General features: G+C 36.2%; 1 protein-coding gene across 1 annotated transcript in view; it reads right to left on the bottom strand.

The window, feature by feature from the left end:
- Window positions 1-22,630, bottom strand: part of TYR (tyrosinase) — a 95,681-nt gene that overhangs the window by 46,771 nt on the left and 26,280 nt on the right. The window contains exon 3 of the mRNA XM_055320654.1: window positions 4,867-5,014. Coding sequence (XP_055176629.1) covers window positions 4,867-5,014 — 148 coding nt within the window. The remainder of the gene's footprint in view (window positions 1-4,866; window positions 5,015-22,630) is intronic.

The following is a 22,630-nucleotide window of genomic DNA, read 5'->3' as shown; positions in this document are numbered from 1 at the left end:
GTAGAGAGTTTTTTCACTGCCATAAAAATCCTCTGCGCTTTGCTTATCGATCTGACCCTGTTCTCATCTCTGGCAACCACTGATTGTTCCACAGTCTTCATAGTTTTGCCTTTTCCAGAACGTCATATAGTTGGAATTCTATAACACATAATCTCTTCAGATTGGTTTATTTTACTTAATAGTATATATTTAAGTGTCCTCCATGTCTTTTTATGGTTCGATAGCTCATTTCTTTTTTTTCCTCTGAATTCCATTGTCTGGATGCAGCACAGTTTATTTATCCATTCACCTACTGAAGGACATTTTGATTAGCTCCATGTTTTGGCAATGATGAATAAGGTTGATATAAGCTTCCACGTGCAGATATTTGCATGGACATATGTTTTCAGCGCCTCTGGGTAAATAACAAGGAACATAATTGCTGGATCATATGGTAAGAGTAGGTTTAGTTTCATAAAAAGCTGCCAAATTATTTTCTAAAGTAGTCATATCATTTTGCATTTTCACATGCAATGATTGAGAGCTCCTGTCCATCTCCATCCTTATCAGTGTTTAGTGGTGTCAGCGTTCCAGATTTCGGTCATCCTAATAGGTATATATCTCATTGTTTTAATTTGCATTTCCCTGATGATATATGATTTGGAGAATCTTTTCATATGCTTTCTTGCCATTGTATACCTTTTCTGGTGAGGCATCTATTAAGGACTTTGATCCAATTTTTAATGGATTATTTTCTTATTGTTGAATATTAAGAGTTCTTTTTATATTTTAGATTGAGTCCTTTATCAGGTATGTGTTTTGCAATTATTTTCTCATAGTCTGTGACTTATATTCTCATTCTCTTGATACACAATGCAATTCTATAAAGCTTCCAAAAGGAAAGGAATAGTTCTACATGTACAGATGTGGAAATATATCTGAGATTATTAAGTAGGAAAAAAAGTACAGAATTATGTGCAAATACAATTCTTTAGTGTATATTGGAATGGTGGAGTGAGGATTCTCTTGTTAATTTGTTCCTTTCTTTACTTTTCTGAATTTTCTAAATTGCAGGATGGATTTTAGGTAATTTCCCTTAATCTCCTTATATTGCTTTTTAAAAAATATTTATAAGAAAACAAAAATAAAAGCTAAAACATTTCAATATAGTCTTTAAAGGAAGTCTTTCAAAGAAGCCAAGAACATGTCAGGGCCCTCAAATCTGATGTAAATCTTGCTACTACTTATGGGAACCTATTCTCTTGGCTGGCAAAATAAAATTTCTTCAACATGATTTCCTCTATCTTATGATTTACCAATTTTGTTCCCTAAGCATGACATATACTTCCTTACTTTCCTTATCATATCTCTAATTTTTCTCATCTTTATGAATAAATTGAAGGATAGGTTTTTCTAGAAAGCGCTTAATTTTCAAGGCAGAGTTAACCTTTTCTTCTCTGGATTCATATACCCCTATACTTCTTTTATAGGCTGCACCACATTGTTACGATTTTTTTTTCTTTTTTGAAAGACTGTAAGCACCTAAGGTCAGGGCTTTGTATTCATCTCAACAAATAAAATAGGTATGGTATCTGGCATGGTATATGGAATATAGTAAAAATTTAAAGAATATAGTAAAAATTTTAAATATATTTGAAAGAATTAATTTTTTGAATGAATTAATTTTTAATGGAAATGTTTTTTCTTCAATGTAAGAGCAATCAGAAAGACACTTATATTTCAAATCCCCACGGAATTGCCCATAGAGGTTAAGAACCTAGTTCTTTAGTAAAATTACATTGTTTAACTCTCAACTCTGTCCTTTAAAAGCTATATAATCTCCAACTCTTTTTTTAAAACTAAAAGTAGAATAATACTAGAACCTACATTATAGACTTGGCATGAACTGAATGAAAGAGAACTTGTGAACAGTTTTGAAAGTTGCCTCAAACCTAGTAAAAATTAAATGTATATTGTCTTTTAAAATTGTTATATTAAATCCATTCTATGATTTTTTTTTTTAAGTGGTAGAGAGAATTGGAATTAGCTTACGTCTTTCTTTTCCCAACATTGGCACATTTTGATGACAGACTGCGTGGCTGCTGGAATCTCTTGAGCTTATCTTCCTATCAGCCTTGGGACTTATTTTCTTGTTTTGAATGCCAAACTTGCATTTCCTTCTTCAGTTCATACTCCTCATTTGTGACTGGTCTCAAGGAAACAGGAGTTGTGCTCCTGATCCTTGAACATTCATTCTTGTCTTGTAGGCCTGCTGTGCCTCAGGACTCGGCTCTTACATCATCATTTTTTATGTAGCTTTCTAAGAATGTCTTCCATGATTGTGCATAAGCCCTAATGTACTATCATTGTTTACTTGTTTATATTTCCCACTAGACTATGCTTTTTCAGGCCCACCATGGCTAATTTCAAACTACAGTTTCAGGTCACTAAGGCAAAGTTGAGAAAAGATGTCCGTATTAGATCTTGCTAGCCAATGTGGGTTGGGTCCAGCACACTTCTGGATGGAAGAGATGGTTATAGACAGGCATGGTCTGGATAGACTTCATGGAGGAGGTAAAAGTTGAAATGAATCCTATAGACTGCATAAAAATTAGATAAGTAAAGGAAAATATGTTCCAGGAGAATGGAATAAGCCATGCATGGAGGCGGGAGGGAATGTGGAATATTTAGGCAAATATACTCAGCACGCAGTGGGTACTCAATAAATATATTTGTGAATAGTTGAGTGGCAGTGAATCTGATTGAGAAGACACTTGAGAGGAAAGAGATCCAAGGGTCTCTATCCTTCATAATGGTTCTTTTTCCTTCCTCTCCATCCGCAGAATCTTCATCAGCTTGGCTCTGTGGGCTGAGTGAGAAACTACCTTGCCATTTGCTTATTATTTTTAAGTTATTTTAATGATCATACAGATATCTAATAGTAAGATAGGATTAGCAGAGAATTCTAAGAGGGCAGAAAATTTTAATTTTCAAGAATGGCCTAAAAGACATACATCTACATAATGGTTTTTATCTCTGCTAAACAAACATGCCTCCAGACACTGAATTCAATTATAGTATTCTCTGTAAATACAGATATAGGCAAGCTAGCTTGAGATCAACTTTTTTTTTTTCTTTTCTGGTATATAAATATGGAATTCTGCTTTGGCAGGGGTCAGCAAACTTCTATAAAGAGCCAGAAACTAAATATTTTCCACTTTGTGGGCCAAATGGCTTCAGTCATAACTCTGCCTTTGTAAAGCGTGCAAAAACAAGTCATAGACAATATATAAATGAATGATTGTGGCTATGTTCCAACTAATCCTGTTTAAGAATAAGGCAGGAGACAGATTGGTCCTATAGCCATAGTTTGCTGATTTCCTGCCTAGGGCATCAAGGTGTCTAGGAAATCTGGACTTCTTTAAAGTTCCTGGGGCACTAAAGATCAAAAAATGCCAAAAAAATCACAAGGACAATATGATGTAAAAATGACTTCATAAAAAGAATTCAATCTATTTTTTTCTGGTAAGACGTTCTTCTAAGCCTCCTCCTCCCTCCTTTATATATAGGTACAGGTAGTTAAGATGTCATATTAATATTATAATTTTGGTGCTTATACACTTTTTAAAAAACTGATTTCTGAATAAAACTAACTTGGGCTGTCACTTAATTCCTATAATATTAGAGTTGCCCTGCAGACAATAACAACCTGCCTAATAACCTTCCAGGCTCATGGTCGCTTTTTTTTTTATCTGATGTTATATCCATGTTCCTGGGGAAAATGAGTGAGTTAGAAATGGTGATACTATGAGTAAACCAACTAATTTTCAGGGTCAGTTTCTTTATCTTTAAGACAGGAAAAATAGAACTTGTTATATTTACCACAGAGAAGGAAACTATTATCTTAATGGCAGGTATGAATCTACGTCCTTTTTTCATTGGAGAAAATTACCTGAGAGGGGATCAAAAAAAGTCCTACGTTCATCTGTTATGATTCAGTGCTTTACTTCTTCCTCTCTTCTTGAAGAATTCCAGAAACAGACAGCTGACCTTCTTCCAGGTACTTTCTTTTTTGCTATCATCATCTATGATTAAGTCTAAATTCTTTATGGATAAGGCATTACACATGTAGCATTAATAAGGGTGAAAAAGGCTCCAGGAGAATTAAATCACATTAAACAAGATAGCTGGGCCATAGTGCATCATGTCTGGAGACCTAATCATATAATGCTCAGGCAAGTGGTTGAGATCAAAGACTATATCTGCTTCTATGTGAGAGTCTGAGATTGGAAAAGAAGAAATAATAATAACATTGCCAAAGAGAAAGAAAATACTTCGAAGAGAGATGTAGAAGATTTGTGCCCTGCCCAGATGGCCTTAGATTCCCTGTGCCTGTTCTGTGTGCCCACCACTCTGATTCTACAAGCTAAATTTACTCCCAGCCACATGGTCCTGCAACCTTCAGAAAACTGCCCTTAGGCACGGGAGCCTCGAAGCCTGTCTGGAATGGGCTAGCACCGGGAGCTTTACAGCTCAGGGCAACCTATAGCCAATGACTATTTGATATGGTAATGAAAAAACTTAGCTCCCTTGTCTTAAGGCAAGACAAACCTAGGTGTAATTCACTCTACCAAAATCTGACTGAAACTGCACTCTTATTTGTTTTTTTTCCCCTTCTTATCCTGCCTTCCCCCATTTTCTTACTGGTTTCTCTATAATAAAACACTTAAATAAAACAATTGCTTTCAAATCCTTAATTTCGGGTCTGTTTCTGGGAGAACTTGATCAGAGACAATAGAAAAAGCTGATTTCTTAGTTTTTCTGTAATAAAGTCCCACTACATTTAACACAAGTAAGCACGTAATTTTTGGAAAAGTGTCAACCAACCTGTCAACGAATGCATGGTGAAGAAGAAAAATGGGATCATTGGCAGACCCCGGTACCTGAGACATTGTTCCATTCATATAGATATGCAAGGCATTGTGCATACTGCTTTGAGAGGCATCTGCTATCCCAGTAAGTGGACTAGCAAATCCTGTTGGTAGAAAGAAAATTGAAAAGAAAAAATCAGTTTGCACTAATAATTGAAAATCTCAGTGATTATCTCATTTGGTTTGCAACTACACTTGAGTGCTTAATTCAAAGTAATAAAAATCTATAATATAATAAAATTCATTCTGTATTGAGATTCCTTATATTTTGTATGCCCACTGAGCATTTGATAAATCTTGGTGGAATTGAAAGATGTTAATCTGGGTACAGTGGACTGATTAAGCAGATGGAATAGGTGGAGCCAATCATATTCCCTCCTGTTGCTTCTGCCTATTATTTCTCCTTTAGATGCTGAAAAGTATTAAGACCTTTTTATAATAATCAGCATGGTCACTCTTACTTCAGTCTTTAATAGCACTTAGAGCAGATCTTTCCAGCCTGTATGTGTCTCCTTGCTTTCCAGTTCTGGTGGTTACTTTTAATTTTGGTTTTTGGTTCCAAAGAAAACATATAATTTGTGACCTCCCATATCAAAGTCTGGCAGACATCAGATCAGAATGTGATTTTGCCAACTATTCATTTCAAAATTAATCAGAACTCCATTAAATGGTTCCTTTTATTGCATCAGAAATACTAATAGTGGGAGAATAATGATAATATGAGCCATTATTTTCTGAATATTAATTGTGCCTAATGCTTTTGGTGACATATGTCCTCCAACCTTTTCAGCAACTCTATCAATTAGAAATTATTATCTCTCCTGGAAAGAAGAGAAAACTGAGGCCAAGAGAAGTTAAGTTTCCCTAAGTGACACAGAGCATTGTAGAGTTGGGATTTTAACTTTGATCAATTAAGCTTCAAAACCTGAGCTCTTATTATTTTGCATTCTCTTTCACACAGTCCCTGGGAAGAGGAAGATATCAGTTCAGTCCATTGAAGCAAAACATAAAACAGGTAGAATTCAGATTCAGAACCAGACAAAGAAGTCCATTTATCAAAATTAAATTATAAGTAGCAACCTAGTAGGGGGAATATGGCCAAGGGCATATTATGAAATTTTAGAATTTAGAAATATCAAACAGAAACTGGAAGATGATAATAATATTAAAGGTAGGATACACACAGTGAAGGCACTATGATTTGGGCGGGGGGGGGTCTAGCTAATTTTATGCAACTAGGATTATTTTGTTGTCAATCTGTTTGTTTTTAAAGATGCAGCTCTTGACTGCTACATTTGATGATTTGTGTCCCTTCACCATTGTGACTCACTAGATTTCTACCCTTCAGCTAGTGATTTTTTTCCCCTCCTTTTGAGCTTTTTCCACTTATTCTTGGAGACTAGGCTAAGTTCTCCCCCCACTGGGTGCATAGCCTAAGAACATGCACTTCCCTCCCCTTTTGTCTATGAAACTTGTATGATTGTATATACTTGGCCTTTACTGTATGCAGATATTTTTCTATGAGCTTGACATGATTAATTTTATATGCCCTTTAGAGTGATCCAACAAATTAAGTACCTTTATCATCTCCATTACACCAATTTGAAAAAAAAAAAAGAGGTTCAGGAAAGTCAAGTAACTTGTGTTAGATTTAAAAATAAATAAGAGAAATTAAGGTGGGGACACAGCTTGTTTTATTCTAGAGTTCAGGCTCTTGAGTGCATTGTTTTACTGTCTTTTCTATATGGCAATAAATCCCATATCATGGAGACAGACTTCTGTACAGCAATGGTCTTTAAGCTTTTATCCTTGATGGCACCAAATGAAAGTTTTAAAATCACATTGTTTATATATTCTCATATGTTTTTAAGTAGATCCAGATTATTTTAATCATAATTGTAAATATTTTCAGAGGCTATAACTTCAAGGATATTGAAAATAGTATACATGTAAAACTAAACATTTAATACAATGTTTAAAAAATGTATCCACCTTATTCACTGTCATCTCTAATATTGTATGAAATTTTGTGAGATTACCTTTTTTGACTTCATCTCATATTTTTATTCTACTTTCCCACAGAAACATAATTAAGTATTATACAAGTTTGCTTGATAAAAAAAGCTTTTCTGCAATGAAAATATATACAAAAAATTAAAATTACTTTTTAAAAATTCCATGTAAACATTAATCTGGGTTAATTTATCACTAAACATCTTAGCCATAAGCAACTTATAAAATCACACAAATATATTAAAATGTTTTACAAAATAGTAAATATAAAAGAGTAAAATTTTATTGAAAGTTTGTTTCTTAATAATATTGGTGAAAGATCATTAATTAAAAATTAGTTATCCATAGATTAATATTACTTATTGCTGCAAAGGATAAAGTTTCACATAAATTCTTTTCTAAATTTCTAAAACTAAATCTGAGTCCTGAGAAAACTTTGTTCTTAAAAATAACTACATGGGAATAAAAGATTTTTTATAGCAATTTCACTTAATTATTTGAACTTTCTTTTAGTTACATGCAAAAAAAATGGCTCACTGATCCAGAATCAAAATAATGTGATTTGTCAGCTGACAACTCAGTCAAGAATTCTTTAATGTAAGCAATCTTATAAATTATGAATTTATTTACAAACCACATGACTCAAGATATTTGCCACCTAGTCATTTTTTTAAATTTTTTTTAAATTTTTACTTATTTATGATAGTCACACACAGAGAGAGAGAGAGAGAGAGAGAGAGGCAGAGACACAGGCAGAGGGAGAAGCAGGCTCCATGCACTGGGAGCCCAACGTGGGATTCGATCCCGGGTCTCCAGGACCGCGCCCTGGGCCAAAGGCAGGCGCCAAACCGCTGCGCCACCCAGGGATCTCCACCTAGTCATTAAAGTCATGCCCTATAGTGACACTGGCACCATATTTTGAATGCTCTACTTGTTTGGCACCTGTGAGGTTTTACCCCCCTCTGAGAATGTGCTGTTGACAATGGATTTAGGGTATATGAGAGAAAGGCTTTTCTCCTGAAAAGTAGAAAATATTGGGTAAGATGCAGAGAAAAAGGAGAACCTTCAGGAACCTTCCCATTCAAGATTCATTTTAGAAAAATATACTTGGGAGGAGGACCTGGAAATAAATTTCCTTAACATGTTCTGTACCATGTATCCTGTAGAAAGTCTTAGTGAATCTGCAGTAGTGTGGCTATCTCAGTTTGAAGACACTGCTATAGAGAAAAGATTTTTTTAGAGCTCTGCAAACTGGGTTTTCAATTCTGTTACCAAATGTATGGCTTTTGTAGAGATAGCTCTCTTTTTTGAGTTTTGGCTTCTTCCTTGGTAAGAGAGGAGATAATCAATGCCCATCTGGATTCTGGTGAGGAATAATTTTGATAGCACGTGTGAAGCAAATAGCACAGAATCTGGCACAAAATGGATGTTTCCTGAGTAGTACCTATCATTTCTGTCGGGTCTTTGCATTTGATCAATGGGTACTTATCATGAGAGATACTAGCCAAGAATATGAAGCACTCCCATGGTAGAAATGTCTCTTTTGCCACAACTACCCACCATCAGGACCCATTTCAACACCAGACGCCTCACCTCTTCCTAACTCCATTGCTCTACAGAACCTGCCTGCTGCTTGCCCTCATCCATTGTTAGGCTGATCTTAGAAAGTAGGATTGCATTTCTAACAGTGTTCTCAGCAAGGCTTAGTATTTCTTTACTCACTTCTTTGCCTAACTTGCCAGATGCTGCATCTGGGAAAGCCTCCAAAGTTATTAAGAAGGGATATCTGAATAAGAAGCACATAAGAGTTTGTCAGACTATTGTGATACATGCTCAGAAATAGTTCAAAGATACAGGTTGAACAAATATCCAACCTCTTTGTGATAGGTACTAGATTATTAATATAGATAATCTTATTATATTAACTCTTTTAAATAAACTGTGCATATCTTGTTTCTTCAGACTAGAAATACCTTAGAAGCAGGGACCAAATCTTTTGCTTTGATTTCTCACAGAGACAGAGACTCTCACATCTTTGTGTTTAAAAGAAAATCAAATGTAAAATATGTCTCAGCCTTTCACTTAGACCATTCTATAGAGATTGGGAATAGAAAAGATACATTTCTCTCCATAAAATCTGAAGGGATCTTCAAAGAGCTCTACTTGGCTGCTTGTTAAGAGACAAAAAGAGAAAATGCCATGGATGTGATTAGTATGAAAATTTGAATAAATTATTTTCTATTTTACTACTTCACACAATTCATTTTTTTTTTTGGTCAGTAAATCACCTTGGAAAAATAAGAAACATTTACACCAATATCAGTAAATTCTCTTGCTGAGACTCTAATTCGCTTTTGAAAGAGCAAGTCAAAGAGGTAATTCTAGGCACCAAATAACAGTTTATACATCAGGCTTTTGAAATATCTCTTGTGTACCTGATCTCATGTGAATCCCAGGGCTACCTAGATATAAATAGTATCATTGTCCCAATTCACAGAGGAGAAAACAAGTTTACAGGAGTTACACATCTATGAGTTAACACATCTAAATTCAAGCTAGTAACAGAGGGAATCAAGGAATTGAAGATAGCTCTGATTGATTTCAAACCTGTGCCTTTTCCTGTAAACTACAGTTGGGTTGTATCTGTGCTGACTTGCTGACTCACCTTGGAAGTAATAGGGACCACCAAATGAATTTATGAGCTTACATCTATTAACAGATGTAACAGGTGCTTCAGTCTTGTCTGAAGATTCCCCATGATGGGAAGTCCAGCAAGCCAGCAAGGACCTTGTTAGCAGTCACAGATGCCAAAATAGCTCAAAGTTCTTTGTGAAGGGCAGGGATGGTTGCCCGAAGTACTCTGTTAGGCTGTAAAGTCTGTGTGCTGTGTTCCTATGGGAAATGAATAATCACAGTTTCTGGCTAATCATAACAATAGAAAACTTCAGCTTGTCAATCCATGTCTTTTCTCTTTTGTTTCCTCCCCAATAGTTCTCTAGAGAGATTTTCTGTTTGTTTGTTTGTTTGTTTTTAATATTGAAGCTTATCTCCAACCCCTGGAGATACACATTTAATTGGTATAGAGTGGGGCTCAGGCACTTGGAATTTTAAAAACACCCACGCGATTCTAATGTGCATCCAGGGTTGAAATTCACTGATTTAGTCTAAATTGCTTTCCATCCTCTAAACTGGAGATCACAATTTAAAAACTTTACTTCTGGGATCCCTAGGTGGCGCAGCGGTTTGGCGCTTGCCTTTGGCCCAGGGCGCGATCCTGGAGACCCGGGATCGAATCCCACGTCGGGCTCCCGGTGCATGAAGCCTGCTTCTCCCTCTGCCTCTGTCTCTGCCTCTCTCTATCTCTCTGTGACTATCATAAATAAATAAAAATTAAAAAAAAAATAAAAAAAATAAAAACTTTACTTCTGAAGGTATTATTCCCTTCACTTGAAATTTTTTTCTTTTATATTCTGAAAGTCCAAAAATGCTTTTGCCTTTAAAATCTCACACCACACACTTCTGCCTTAAAATATTTTCACATGGTGGGGGCACCTGGGTGGCTCAGTGGTTGAGCATCTGCATTTGGCTCAGGTGGTGATCCCAGGGTCCTGAGATCGAGTCCCACATCAGGCTCCCTGCACGGAGCCTGCCTCTCTCTGTGTGTCTCTCATGAATAAATAAATGAAATCTTTAAAAAATATATTTTCACATTGCGGTGCCTGGGTAGCTTAGTTGGTTAAGCCTTTGACTCTTGATTTCAGGTCATGATCTCAGGGTCATAAAATCCAGTTCCGTTCAGTGTGGAGCCTGTTTAAGATTCTCTCTCTACTTTTCCCTCTACTCCCTTCCTCCCTATGTACTCTCTCTCTTTCTCAATAAATAAATACACAAACAAGTAAATAAATAAATAAAATTTAAAATAAAAACAAAATATTGTAATGCTGATAACTCCTTCAATGCGTACCCTTGAAAATGATGTTTAAAAAAATGTAGCAACTACTATGCGGTAGGCACTGAATGGGCATTTTTACCCATATCATCTTATTTCATTCTGCATCCTTCTTTCTAAGAAACTGGGTTTAGATGTTACACTTTATCATGCCTAGTAGGTTCTGAAATGTGAAAAGGTACATCGTTAAATCTTCAGAACAGAATACATTTATTTGATTTAATTTTACTTTCAGTGCATTTCAGGCCTCTTTCAATATTTCTTAGAGTTTCAGTGGTATAAATGGAGAAAAGAAATCAAAAAGAAAGACAACTGTATGTTAATGCATCTGAAGATTGAAGCAAAGTGACTGTTCAGGCCCCTGGCTCTCTTCCCTGTAATTAGTCTCCTAATGTGCAACTTCATTCAGGAACTATGGAATGCATAGCCTCATAGGGTTATACACAATGATTTTAAGGTGTTGTATTTGATGGCTGAGTACTTTAAAAAGCTTATAGTTGAAACTATTTGCAGCAGGAATACAATATTGCAGATCAAAAAAAGATCTTGGCTCTAAGCAGGTCCCTAGGTATAATGGAAGCATTAGCTTTCAATCCAATTTCAAGCTTTCTCAAATAAAGTACTAGCTCTACAGCCATAAATGTAATTAATTAGCATTTATGTTTATTAGGAGATACTTTTAATTTGACTCAGGAAATTCCTTCAATAACAGGGAATGGAAAAATGAAACAAATGTAGCAGTGGGTGATTGCTTCTTACCATATAATTATTAGATGACAGTTAAGGTCACAAATGACCGATAAATTCCACGGTTCTCAAAAATATGGTCCCAGAGCCAGCAGCATTCATCTATAAATTTGTCAGAAATGTAAATATTCTAGCCCTCCAGAGAACTATTGAATCAGAAAGTCAGTGGGATTCACCATTTGCATCAACAAGTCTTCCAGGCAATTCCAATGCACACCAAAGTTTGAAAATCACTGCTTTAATTATTTTCATTGTTTACACAAAGACGATGGTGCATAATTAGTCATAGTCATCTCCATAAACTCAATAAAAGAGAACAACAGAATTATTTCATGTGTCATCACTTTAAATTGTTTATTATTTTAAATATCAGACTAATTTCTCCTGTTAGTAATCTCAGTGTGTGTGTGCTGTGTATGTGCATGCACATAAAGTAATCATTTCCTTTACATACATATTATAAATACACAGCATATATATAATTTACATCATCCAGTGATTTTTTCAATATTTCTTAGATCTTATCTCCAGTTTATGGACACATCTATAATATGATCTTACACATCAAGGATAATTGTCCATTTCTTCATTTAAAATTTGTCTGAAACCTGTTTTAAGGTAAAATTTTCTAATGGTTTTCTTTATTCTAAGGTTTGTGTGTTCGGAATGACAGGAATATTGAACCGCACAGTAGAGTCATTTAGTTCACTGAATTGTACAGGCTGAAATAAGCAAAGATCCTTATAGACAAAGTGTTATTCAAGCTATATTCTCTTCCCTTTTTTCACTTTAAGACTGAATTGATAGTAATTGGTACATTTGGTATATTTCACTGGACATGCTAAAACTCTGATAATATATTAATTGCTAAGGCCATTTTTGAAGCAAAGGTATAATATCCTAGTCCCTGCTTGCCCCAGGCTGTTCTGGCTTTAGCACTGAAAATCCTGTATCATAGGTTGGATCAGATTCACAAGCATGCAACTGAGTGCTCTCCACCTAAGAACCGCCCATACTTGGTTTCATGCTCTGCTGTTGCTATCTTGAAATTCTTAATATTTTTCGAACAAGGTGTTCTATATTTTCATTTTGCATTGAGCATTGCAAATTATATAGCTAATCCTTGTCCTTGGAAACTACATAATCCTAGACCAACAGAGATTGTTAGTCACCCTGCAAAGGTTCTACATAACATTCTGTCATTGGCTTGTTTCGATAGGGCAGTTCTATAAAATACAAGTCAAATGTCTTAAATGTGTCCCACTATCTCATTTATTCTTTGCTTTTTTTTTAAAGATTTTATTTATTTATTAATGAGAGAGAGAGAGAGGCAGAGACACAGGCAGAGGGAGAACCAGGCTCCATGCAGGGAGACCAAAGTGGAACTCGATCCCGGGACTCCAGGACGCCCCCTGGGCCAAAGGCAGGCGCCAAACTGCTGAGCCACCCAGGGATCCCTATTATTTGTTTTTTAATTAGGCAGGGTCATTTAATGATATTTTCATATGCAAGTCACAGATTCCCTATATATCCATAATTTTCTATAATGAGTATTTTAACATGTTTGCATTATATAGTGTGCAAAATATGTTCAGGCACATTTTCTCACTTGACGTTCCCAGCAGTGTGTTAGCAAAGGATTAGTAACCAGATCTTAGAGGGGAAATGCAGGGCAGCAGCAGAATATGTTGTTTTGTAGCATTTCTCAATTTTCATGGTGTAAATATTTCCATGATTGTTAATTTCAAGGTACCAACTTGATGTCTTTGAGTAAAGAGTGGAGAAAAGATGCTGTCAGCTCTCATGGCAGATATGAGTCTGTTCTAACATGTCACTGGATGCTCTTCACATAAGGGAGATAGAATAGCCATCATCATGCTTACAGTGCAAATGAAGAGGTTATAGAATCTAAGTGATGTTAAAGGTCATATGTCTTTTGAGTGGTTAATGTCAAAACTAAATCTTCAATTTTCTCATTTTAAATCCTGTGTTCTTCCTCTTATACGATTCTTTCTTTCTTATCACTCATATCTATCAATTTGTGTATAGGAATTATTGCTATTAATGTATGAGAACACACATATGCCATGGATGAAAAAAATTAGCATCAAATAAAGTTAGTTGTAGGCAAGCAAAATTAATAAAGATTCTACTTATGTTAAATTAAGGGTAAAATTTTTTTGTGGTTGAAATATAGTTGACATACTATGTTACATCAGTTTCAGGTGTTCAACATAGTGATTCCACAACTCTATGTTATGCTATGCTCAGCATAAGTGTTATTACTGTCTATCACTGTACAACACTACTATAGGACTTTTGACTATATTCCCTATGCTGTACCAGGGTAATTATTTTTAAGATGCCTTTGATTAAAATCACTTGAAAATATGTTTGACTCTTCCACAAGTGTGTTTGCCTTTTAAACCTTCAATTTCAACTAGAGACTTGTGCTTGCATATTGCAAAGCTTCCTCTTCACAATTTAATTATAAATGGAAATATGATTCATATATTTTACTTGCCTCTGTTACTACTTAGTTACCACTTGGCAACAAAGATTTTTGCTGCTATGATACTTCTAACTTCTGTGTGGTAGGCACTAGGCTAAGTGTTTCCTTATGTTCTTATGGAACTTAATCCTGTAAAGAAGATATCATCAAGTCAGCTATCAGGTGGTAAAACTAAGGTACAAAAAAGTGCTGTGGTTTATTCAAAGTCAATCAACTGATAAGTGGCAGAGGCATGATTCAGGCTAATTATGTACCAGATTCCAAAATTCTGCTCTTAGTCATTCTGTTGCACTCTTAGTTGAAATAGAGCTAGCAGTTGTACTAAAATATAAAATCACTGAGATCACAATACATATTTTCTAGTTCCAGTAGTACTTTCCTTTCATTCTTTTTGATGAAAATACTTAGGCATCTGATCCAGTTTTCCATAATATTATCTTTCAGAATCGAGAAGGCCCTATAATGGTGGTTCCCACTCTCCTCTTATTTTGGATGAGTACCTTACGAGCTTCCTATCACAGGACTTCAAAGGGTTTATAGTCAGCTGAATCAACCAGATTCCTGTCATAACACACAGAAAAGGCTGGAATTCTTTGGTAGTGCCACCAATAGATAAGCCAGATGTTCACCTCCTTAAGCCCCATGTTTGTTTCTGTCAATCTGAATTACCTTACTGAATTTCAAAAGTTTGTAGAAGAGTTTAATTGCATTTCAAAGGTTGATTTTAAAGGTCATTTTAAGGGGGTACCAGTGTGGCTCAGTGTTTGAGCATCTGCCTTCAGTGCAGGCTGTGTTCCCAGGACCCCAGGATCCAGTCCCTCATCAGGCTCCCTAGGGGGAGCCTGCTTCTCCCTCTGCCTGTGTCTCTGCCTCTCTCTGTGTCTCTCATTAATAAATAAATAAAATCTTTAGGGATGCCTGGGTGGCTCAGCGGTTGAGCGTCTGCCTTCAGCTCATGGCGTGATCCCGGGGTATGGGATCCAGTCTCATATTGGGCTCCTTGTGGGGAGCCTACTTCCACCCCTACCTGTGTCTCTGGCTCTCTCTCACTGTATCTCTCATGAATAAATAAATTAAATCTTTTAAAAATAAACAAATAAAATATTTAAAAAAGAAAAGATCTCATAAAAAATAAAAGTCATTTTAAGTAGAAAGTACTATCATGCTGTTACACTTTGGATGTCAACTCAGTTTAGGTCTGATACTTTTTTTTTTTTTATAAATTTTCATTTATTTATGATAGTCACACACAGAGAGAGGCAGAGACACAGGCAGAGGTAGAAGCAGTCTCCATGCACTGAGAGCCCAACGTGGGATTCGATCCCGGGTCTCCAGGATCGCACCCTGGGCCAAAGGCAGGCGCCAAACCGCTGCACCACCCAGGGATCCCAGGTCTGATACTTTTCCAGAATAAGTTTTGTCAATTGGCAATCTAAAATACTAGTCTACTCCATTGTTTAAATTTTGGTTTATATGTGGAGCTAGAAAATAAGACCATGCATCAGCATGCAAATCAATGACTTTTTAATTTAATAAAATTTTCCCATTACAAAGAGTGTTCTAAGTTATTTATAATTATCATGTAACCTTTATAACAACACAGAAGGTAAGTATTGTGATTATCCTCACTTTGCAAATGAAGGACTTCAAGTAAAGACAGGTTGAATTTAACAAGAATCATCCTGCTAGTAAGTGACAGTATCAGGATTTTAATGCAGGAAGTCTGACTCTTAACCTCTCTACTCTCTGTTTCCTCTAAAACTTGGTCTCTCTTTTTGAAAGACTTGGGGACATGACCTCCCCTGTTGATGATCCAGTTTTGCTACCTAATATCTATGTGACCTTGTCAAGTTATTCTGAATCTCAGTTCTCTCATTTCCAAAATAAGTGTAATGATAACGATGGTATAAAGCTTTTGAGAGGAGAAATTAAGATAATGGATCTGAAAAGTTTTTAGGATCTGATAAAGTAGGACTATATTGATACCAGCCGTTGTTATTAGTTATAAGGACTCTATGGGAATTTATAAGACTATTTTGTTAGGATTTTAAAAAGAATTTGTGATTTTTCCCTTCTCATTCTTTGTATTTTACCTGACCTACTCCAGCTCATCCTTAAGAATATCAGATCCCCAATCAGAGTTTCTCTAACAATAAATGCTTGGTTAGGTCCTTCTATTTAATAACACTTCCCTCTTCTTATTTTCTTTGGATTATATTTACTTATTCGTGGTCCAATTCTTTTTTTTTTTTTTATAAGTAACCCAACTTTTATTTTTTTTTTTAATTTATTTATTTATGATAGTCACAGAGAGAGAGAGAGAGAGGCAGAGACACAGGCAGAGGGAGAAGCAGGCTCCATGCACCGGGAGCCCGATATGGGATTCGATCCCGGGTCTCCAGGATCGCGCCCTGGGCCAAAGGCAGGCGCCAAACCGCTGCGCCACCCAGGGATCCCCAATTCTTTTCTTTTTTAAGATTTTTTATTTGACACGGAGAGAGAGAGAGAGAGCAAGCACAAGCAAGGGAAATGGCAGGCAGAGGGAGAATTAGGCTCCCTGTAGAGCAGTGAGCCCAATGTGGGGCTCCATCACAGGACCCTGGGTTCATGACCTGAGGTAAAGATAGACTCTGAACTGACAGAGCCACCCAGGTACCTCCTCATGGTCCAATTCTTAATTAGACTGTAAATTCCAAGAGAGCAGGTTCTGTACCACATTCCCTATTTATTCCACATGTACTGAAAAGTGCCTACATGCAGCAGATGCTTTGTTTGTTGAATAAATAAATATGGGGGGATCCCTGGGTGGTGCAGTGGTTTGGCGCCTGCCTTTGGCCCAGGGCGCGATCCTGGAGACTGGGGATCGAGTCCCGCGTCGGGCTCCCGGTGCATGGAGCCTGCTTCTCCCTCTGCCTGTGTCTCTGCCTCTCTCTCTCTCTCTCTCTGTGACTATCTAAATAAATAAAAAAAATTAAAAATAAATAAATATGGGATACTTATTTCTCATTTTTAAACATGTAGCCCTAATTACTAGCATAATTTTAAAATCAAGTAAGCTAAATTTTTTTGGAACATGCCCATAATGTTCCTAGGTTTATGACTGCATGAGATGGATCATGGCTCTGAATCAGGCTTTCATGATTTTATACAACAAGCCCTTCTTTCAATATTCTTCTGATGGAATAATTAATTGTATATAAAGGTCCAAGCAGTTTGTATGAAAAACAATTATGGTGTTGCTCTACATGGAGGAGATATTAGTAGATGTTAGGAAAGAAGAGATAGGTGATTCTTCATTTGAAAAAAAAATGTTAATAGGAATAATTATTCACCTATAAATCATAGGATACATTTTGGAAGATGCTATTGGGAAAGAAGAGTATATAATGGGGGAAAATAGAATTTCATGACCTTTTTCTGCTTGGTGGAAAATGGGACAAAATGGGAAAATATTGTAGAAAGGTGGGGTGGGAGGAAGAAAGCAATGGCAATGAGAACAGATAAATTAAGAATTGAGGCTTCATTGAAAGATTTGTATTCAGTGTCATTGTAATACCTATTCAAACCCTGTTTTTGTGGATTATTTCTTTGGGCTTCCTCTTTCTTTTACAGAGTCTCCCTTAATATTTCTTGCAGAGTTGGCTTGGTGGTCACATATTCTTTCAGTTTCTGCCATCTTGGAAACTCTTTATCTCTCCTATTCTGAATGAGAGCCTTGCTGGATAAAGTATTCTTGCAGCAATGTCCACAATAGCCAAACTGTGGGAGGAGCCTCGGTGTCCATCAAAAAATGAATGGATAAAGAAGATGTGGTCTATGTATACAATGGAATATTAGTCAGCCATTAGAAACGACAAATACCCACCATTTGCTTCAACGTGGATGGAACTGGAGGGTATTATGCTGAGTGAAGTAAGTCAATCGGAGAAGGACAAACATTATATGGTCTCATTCATTTGGGAAATATAAAAAATAGTGAAAGGGATTATAGGGCAAAGGAGAGAAAATGAGTGGGAAATATCAGAGAGGGTGACAGAACATGACAGACTCCTAACTCTGGGAAATGACCAAGGAGTAGTGGAAGGGGAGGTGGGTGGGGGGTTGAGGTGACTGGGTGACAGGCACTGAGGGGGGCACTCGACGGGATGAGCACTGGAAGTTATGCTATATGTTGGCAAATCAAATTCCTATAAAAATATATATACTAAAAAAAAAAAAAGAATTGAGGCTTCAATGTGGGCCCAAAACTAAAACTCCCAAGCAATTACTAAATCCTAGAGAGGAAAAAATTAAAAAGGCTCAAACAGAAAGATGCAAAACATATCTATTCAGTGTCTTTGAACCCTAGATGCATACCAACTTCCTATTTAGGTGTGGCCCTATGAATGAATCGTAGCTAATGAAATATGGTCAGAAGGTAGGTAGACTTCTTCTAGGCTTGACTCATATATTCTTCAAGACCAAACACCCTCTTCTCTTGTCTCCCAGGAACATGCAGAAAATCCATCAGAGATCTGAGGCATAGTCACTAAAACAGCCACATGAAGGGCCACTCATCAACTATTAACATCCAAACTGGACTTGGTGTGAGCAAGTAATCAATTTTTATTAGGTTAGACCTCTAAGATTTTGGGGTCTGTTATGCTCTTATGTCTTAGTGTGGGCTACTATAACAAACTCTCATAGACTAGGTAGCTCATAAACAACAGAAATTTATTTTGAATGGATCTGGAGGCTGTAATTTGAGATGACGGTGCCACCAAGTTCTGGTGAAGGCCCTCTTCCAGTTTGCAAACTACTGGCTTCTGATTATATTCTCACATGGCAGAGAGGAGAGAGGGGAAGCAAGCTCTGTTGTGACACTTATAAGGACGCTAATCCTATTCATGAGGGCTCCATTCTCATGACCTCATCTTGTCTTCATTAAATTCCAAAGGCTCACCTTCTAATATATTACATTGAGGGATAAGATTTCGACATATTAGTTTGGAGGGGACACAAATATTCAGCCCATACATTCTAGCATGTCACTCTGATTTCCTAAATTTTTAGTAAATTCTCCAAGTTTAGGATGCCTGGGTGGCTCAGCAGTTGAGCACCTGCCTTTGGCTCAGGGCATGCTCCTGCGGTCCCGGGATTGAGTTCCTCATCAGGCTCCTTGCATGGAAACTGCTTCTCCTTCTGCCTATGTCTCTGCCTCTCTCTGTGTGTCTTTCATGAATAAATAAAATAAAATCTTCAGAAAATAAAAAATTCTCCAAGTTTAATAACTCAAATGGTCTGGAGAAAAAGAATATTTTGCTATTTAACTTACCACTACAGATTTACTGTTGTCTTAGGTGAAACGTAGTAGACAGAACACTGTAGGAGACACACTTCATGTTAATTCTAAAACAAACACTAGGAAATTATTTCAACAAACTCTAGGGAAAGTGTTTGTAACAGAAACTGATCATTTTTTCACCTGTACTAGTTCTCTTCCTTTTCTTAATAATAAATATCCTAAATGTAATTAGGAACATGGCCACCAGCGGGAGATTACATTTTTTGGTTTCTCTTTAGTGTGGATATGTCTATTTGACCATAGAGATAAAGCCGATTTGATGAGAAACACTTCTAACTTATGCCTTTAAAGGGAAATGGACATGCTTTCCTCTTCCCACTTTGTGCTCTTACCACCGGGTAAGGTAAAGACATTAGAATGAAGATTTAGAGACAGAAGGGAGTTGAGGATGGTAGAGTTGCACTACCAGTCCCGGATTATGAACCTCTGTTATCGTTTCACAATAGCAAAAACAAAAAACAAAAAACAGAAACAAAAACAAAAACAAAAAAAACCCCTGTCTTTTTAAAGTCACATTATTTGTGTTTTCTTTCTTACAATATTTTAAAGTGAGTCCTAACAAACAGAAATAGACCAATTCGGCAATATTTTATAGAACTGATGACCTGTGGAATCTTGGAAGAAATACTTACAGCCACAGTTGCTTTTGGTGTACATATACATGATGCTTCTTATCCTTAGTAATTACCACATGTCAAGTTTTTCTGCCTATGAAACTAATCCTTTTTGTCAGTATATTCTCTTCTACTTAATTAAGCACTAAAGTGATAATTCCAAGTTAATTAGCTTTCAAAGCTTCTATTGATAAATCACCTACTATAAGGTCACTGTCACAAGATTCTGAATGTACTATAGGAGGAAAAAGAAAATGTAAATATAGTTTATATAGTTTGGGTTAAACTCATTGACAAGATAACAGAATTCTGATATAATAAATAAACCTTTAAAAAGATTTTCTTCATACTAGTATAGCAGAGGCTTTCCACATTTAACAAATGTTTCTTATTTGGTACTCACATGAACACTTAGATATAGATAGTACAGAAATATTATCTCCATTTTGTGGATGAAACAATTGTGCTATGTGAATGTAAATAGCTTACAAGGTCTCATGTCTTGAGCTCCAGAGATTCCTCTTCAAGGACGGTGGTATACTTAACAAATGTCTAAACATTTCCCATTGAGATTGGGAGCTCAGAATTGAGTACTGAGTTTGGATTCCAGCTCTGTCACTTATGTTCTATATTGTTATAAGCAGATGACTTTGCTTTTCTGACATATGATTTTTTAATCCATGAAATGGGGATAATAAATAAAACCTACCACTCAGAATAAGGTTGATAAAAGGTAGAGAAATTGTTCACTAAAGTACTTAATATTTAGTAATTCCTCAATAAATGTTAGCTATTAGTTTTTTAAGTTTTCATTTTTTAAGGAAGGATAGGTTTATAGCATAATAAAAAGGTGCAACCCTAGGGAGTACCGTTTATTTATTTATTTGTTTGTTTCTTTGTTTAGATTTTATGTATTTTAGAGAAAGAGAGAGCATGAGTGGCGAGAAAGGCAAAAGGGGAGGGAAAAGGAGAGAATCTGAAGCAGATGCTGAGCTGAGCACAGAGCCTGACATGGGGCTCAATCCCACAGCTGAGCTGAAATCAAGAGTCAGATGAAGGGGAGGTGGGTGGGGGATGGGGTGACTGGGTGACGGGCACTGAGGAGGGCACTTGACAGGATGAGCACTGGGTGTTATACTGTATGTTGGCAAATCAAACTACCCCCTCAAAAAAAAAAAAAAAGTCGGATGCCTGACTGACTGAGCCAGCCAGGTGTCCCGGGAGTACAATGTAGATTATATTTTATAATTTCCTTCTGTGGAGCACAATACAATAAAAATTGGATGGTGTCCCAAAAGTTGTACAAACAGTAACCTTAATGAATTTTTTTACAGACCTTGATAGTTTTTATCTCACACATACTTGGCATTGTAAACAATCTTCTATTTCGCATGTTTTCCCCTGGACCCAGCTAAAGCTCTACTATAAACTAATCACTTTGGGATATTTTCTCTCTCTTCCAAAAAAAAGTTTTTATTTAAATTCCAGATAGTTAACATGCAGCACAATATTAGTTTCAAGTGTACAATTCAGTGATTCAACATTTCCATACATCACCTGCTGCTCATCACAAGTGCACTCCTTAATTCCCATCACCTATTTAACCCATCCTCCACCCACCTTACCTCTGGTAATCATCCTGTTGGTCTCTATAGTTAAGAATCTATTTCTTGGTTTTCCTCTCTTTTTTTTTTCACCCCATGCTCATTTGTTTTGTCTCTTAAATTCCACATATGAGTGAAATCATATAGTATTTATCTTTCTCTGACTGACTTATTTTTGTTTAGCATAGTACATGGTAGCTCTATCCACATTGTTGCTCATGATGAGATTTCATTCTTTTTTATGGCTGAGTTTGTGTGTGTGTGTGTGTGTGTGTGTGTGTGTGTGTCTTCTTTATGCATTCATCAACTCATGGATGCTTGGGCTATTTCCATAGTTTGGCTATTGTACATACACTTCTATAAACATTGGGGTACATGTATCCCTTTGAATAGTATTTTTATATTCTTTGGGTAAATATCTATTAGTGCAATTGTTGGATCGTAGGGTAGTTCTATTTTTAACTTTCTGAGGAACCTCCATACTGTTTTCCAGAGTGGCTGCACCAGTTAGCATTCCCTACAATGTAAGAGGGTTTCATTTTCTCCACATCCTCATCAACATCTGTTTTTTCTTGTGTTTTGATTTTAGCCATTTCTGACAAGTGTGAAGTGATAGCTCATTGTAGTTTTGATCTGCATTTCCTGGATGATCAGTGATGTTGAGTACCTTTTCATATGTCTGTTGGCCATCCGTATGTCTTCTTTGAAAAATGTCTATTTGTGTCTTCTCATTTCTTGATTGGATTTTTTATTTTGGGGACATGGAGTTTTATAAGTTCTTTATATATGTTGGATACTAGGCCTTAATCACATATGTCATTTACAAATATCCCATTCAATAAGCTATCTTTTAGTTTTGTTGATTTTTTTCTTCTTTGTGTAGAAGCTTTTAATTTTTTTAATATTTTATTTATTTGCTTGCAAATAAATTTTCTAA

Source organism: Nyctereutes procyonoides, unplaced genomic scaffold, assembly GCF_905146905.1.
Source record: "Nyctereutes procyonoides isolate TBG_1078 unplaced genomic scaffold, NYPRO_anot_genome, whole genome shotgun sequence".
NCBI lineage: Eukaryota > Metazoa > Chordata > Mammalia > Carnivora > Canidae > Nyctereutes > Nyctereutes procyonoides.
This window is presented reverse-complemented; position numbering and strand designations above follow the sequence as displayed.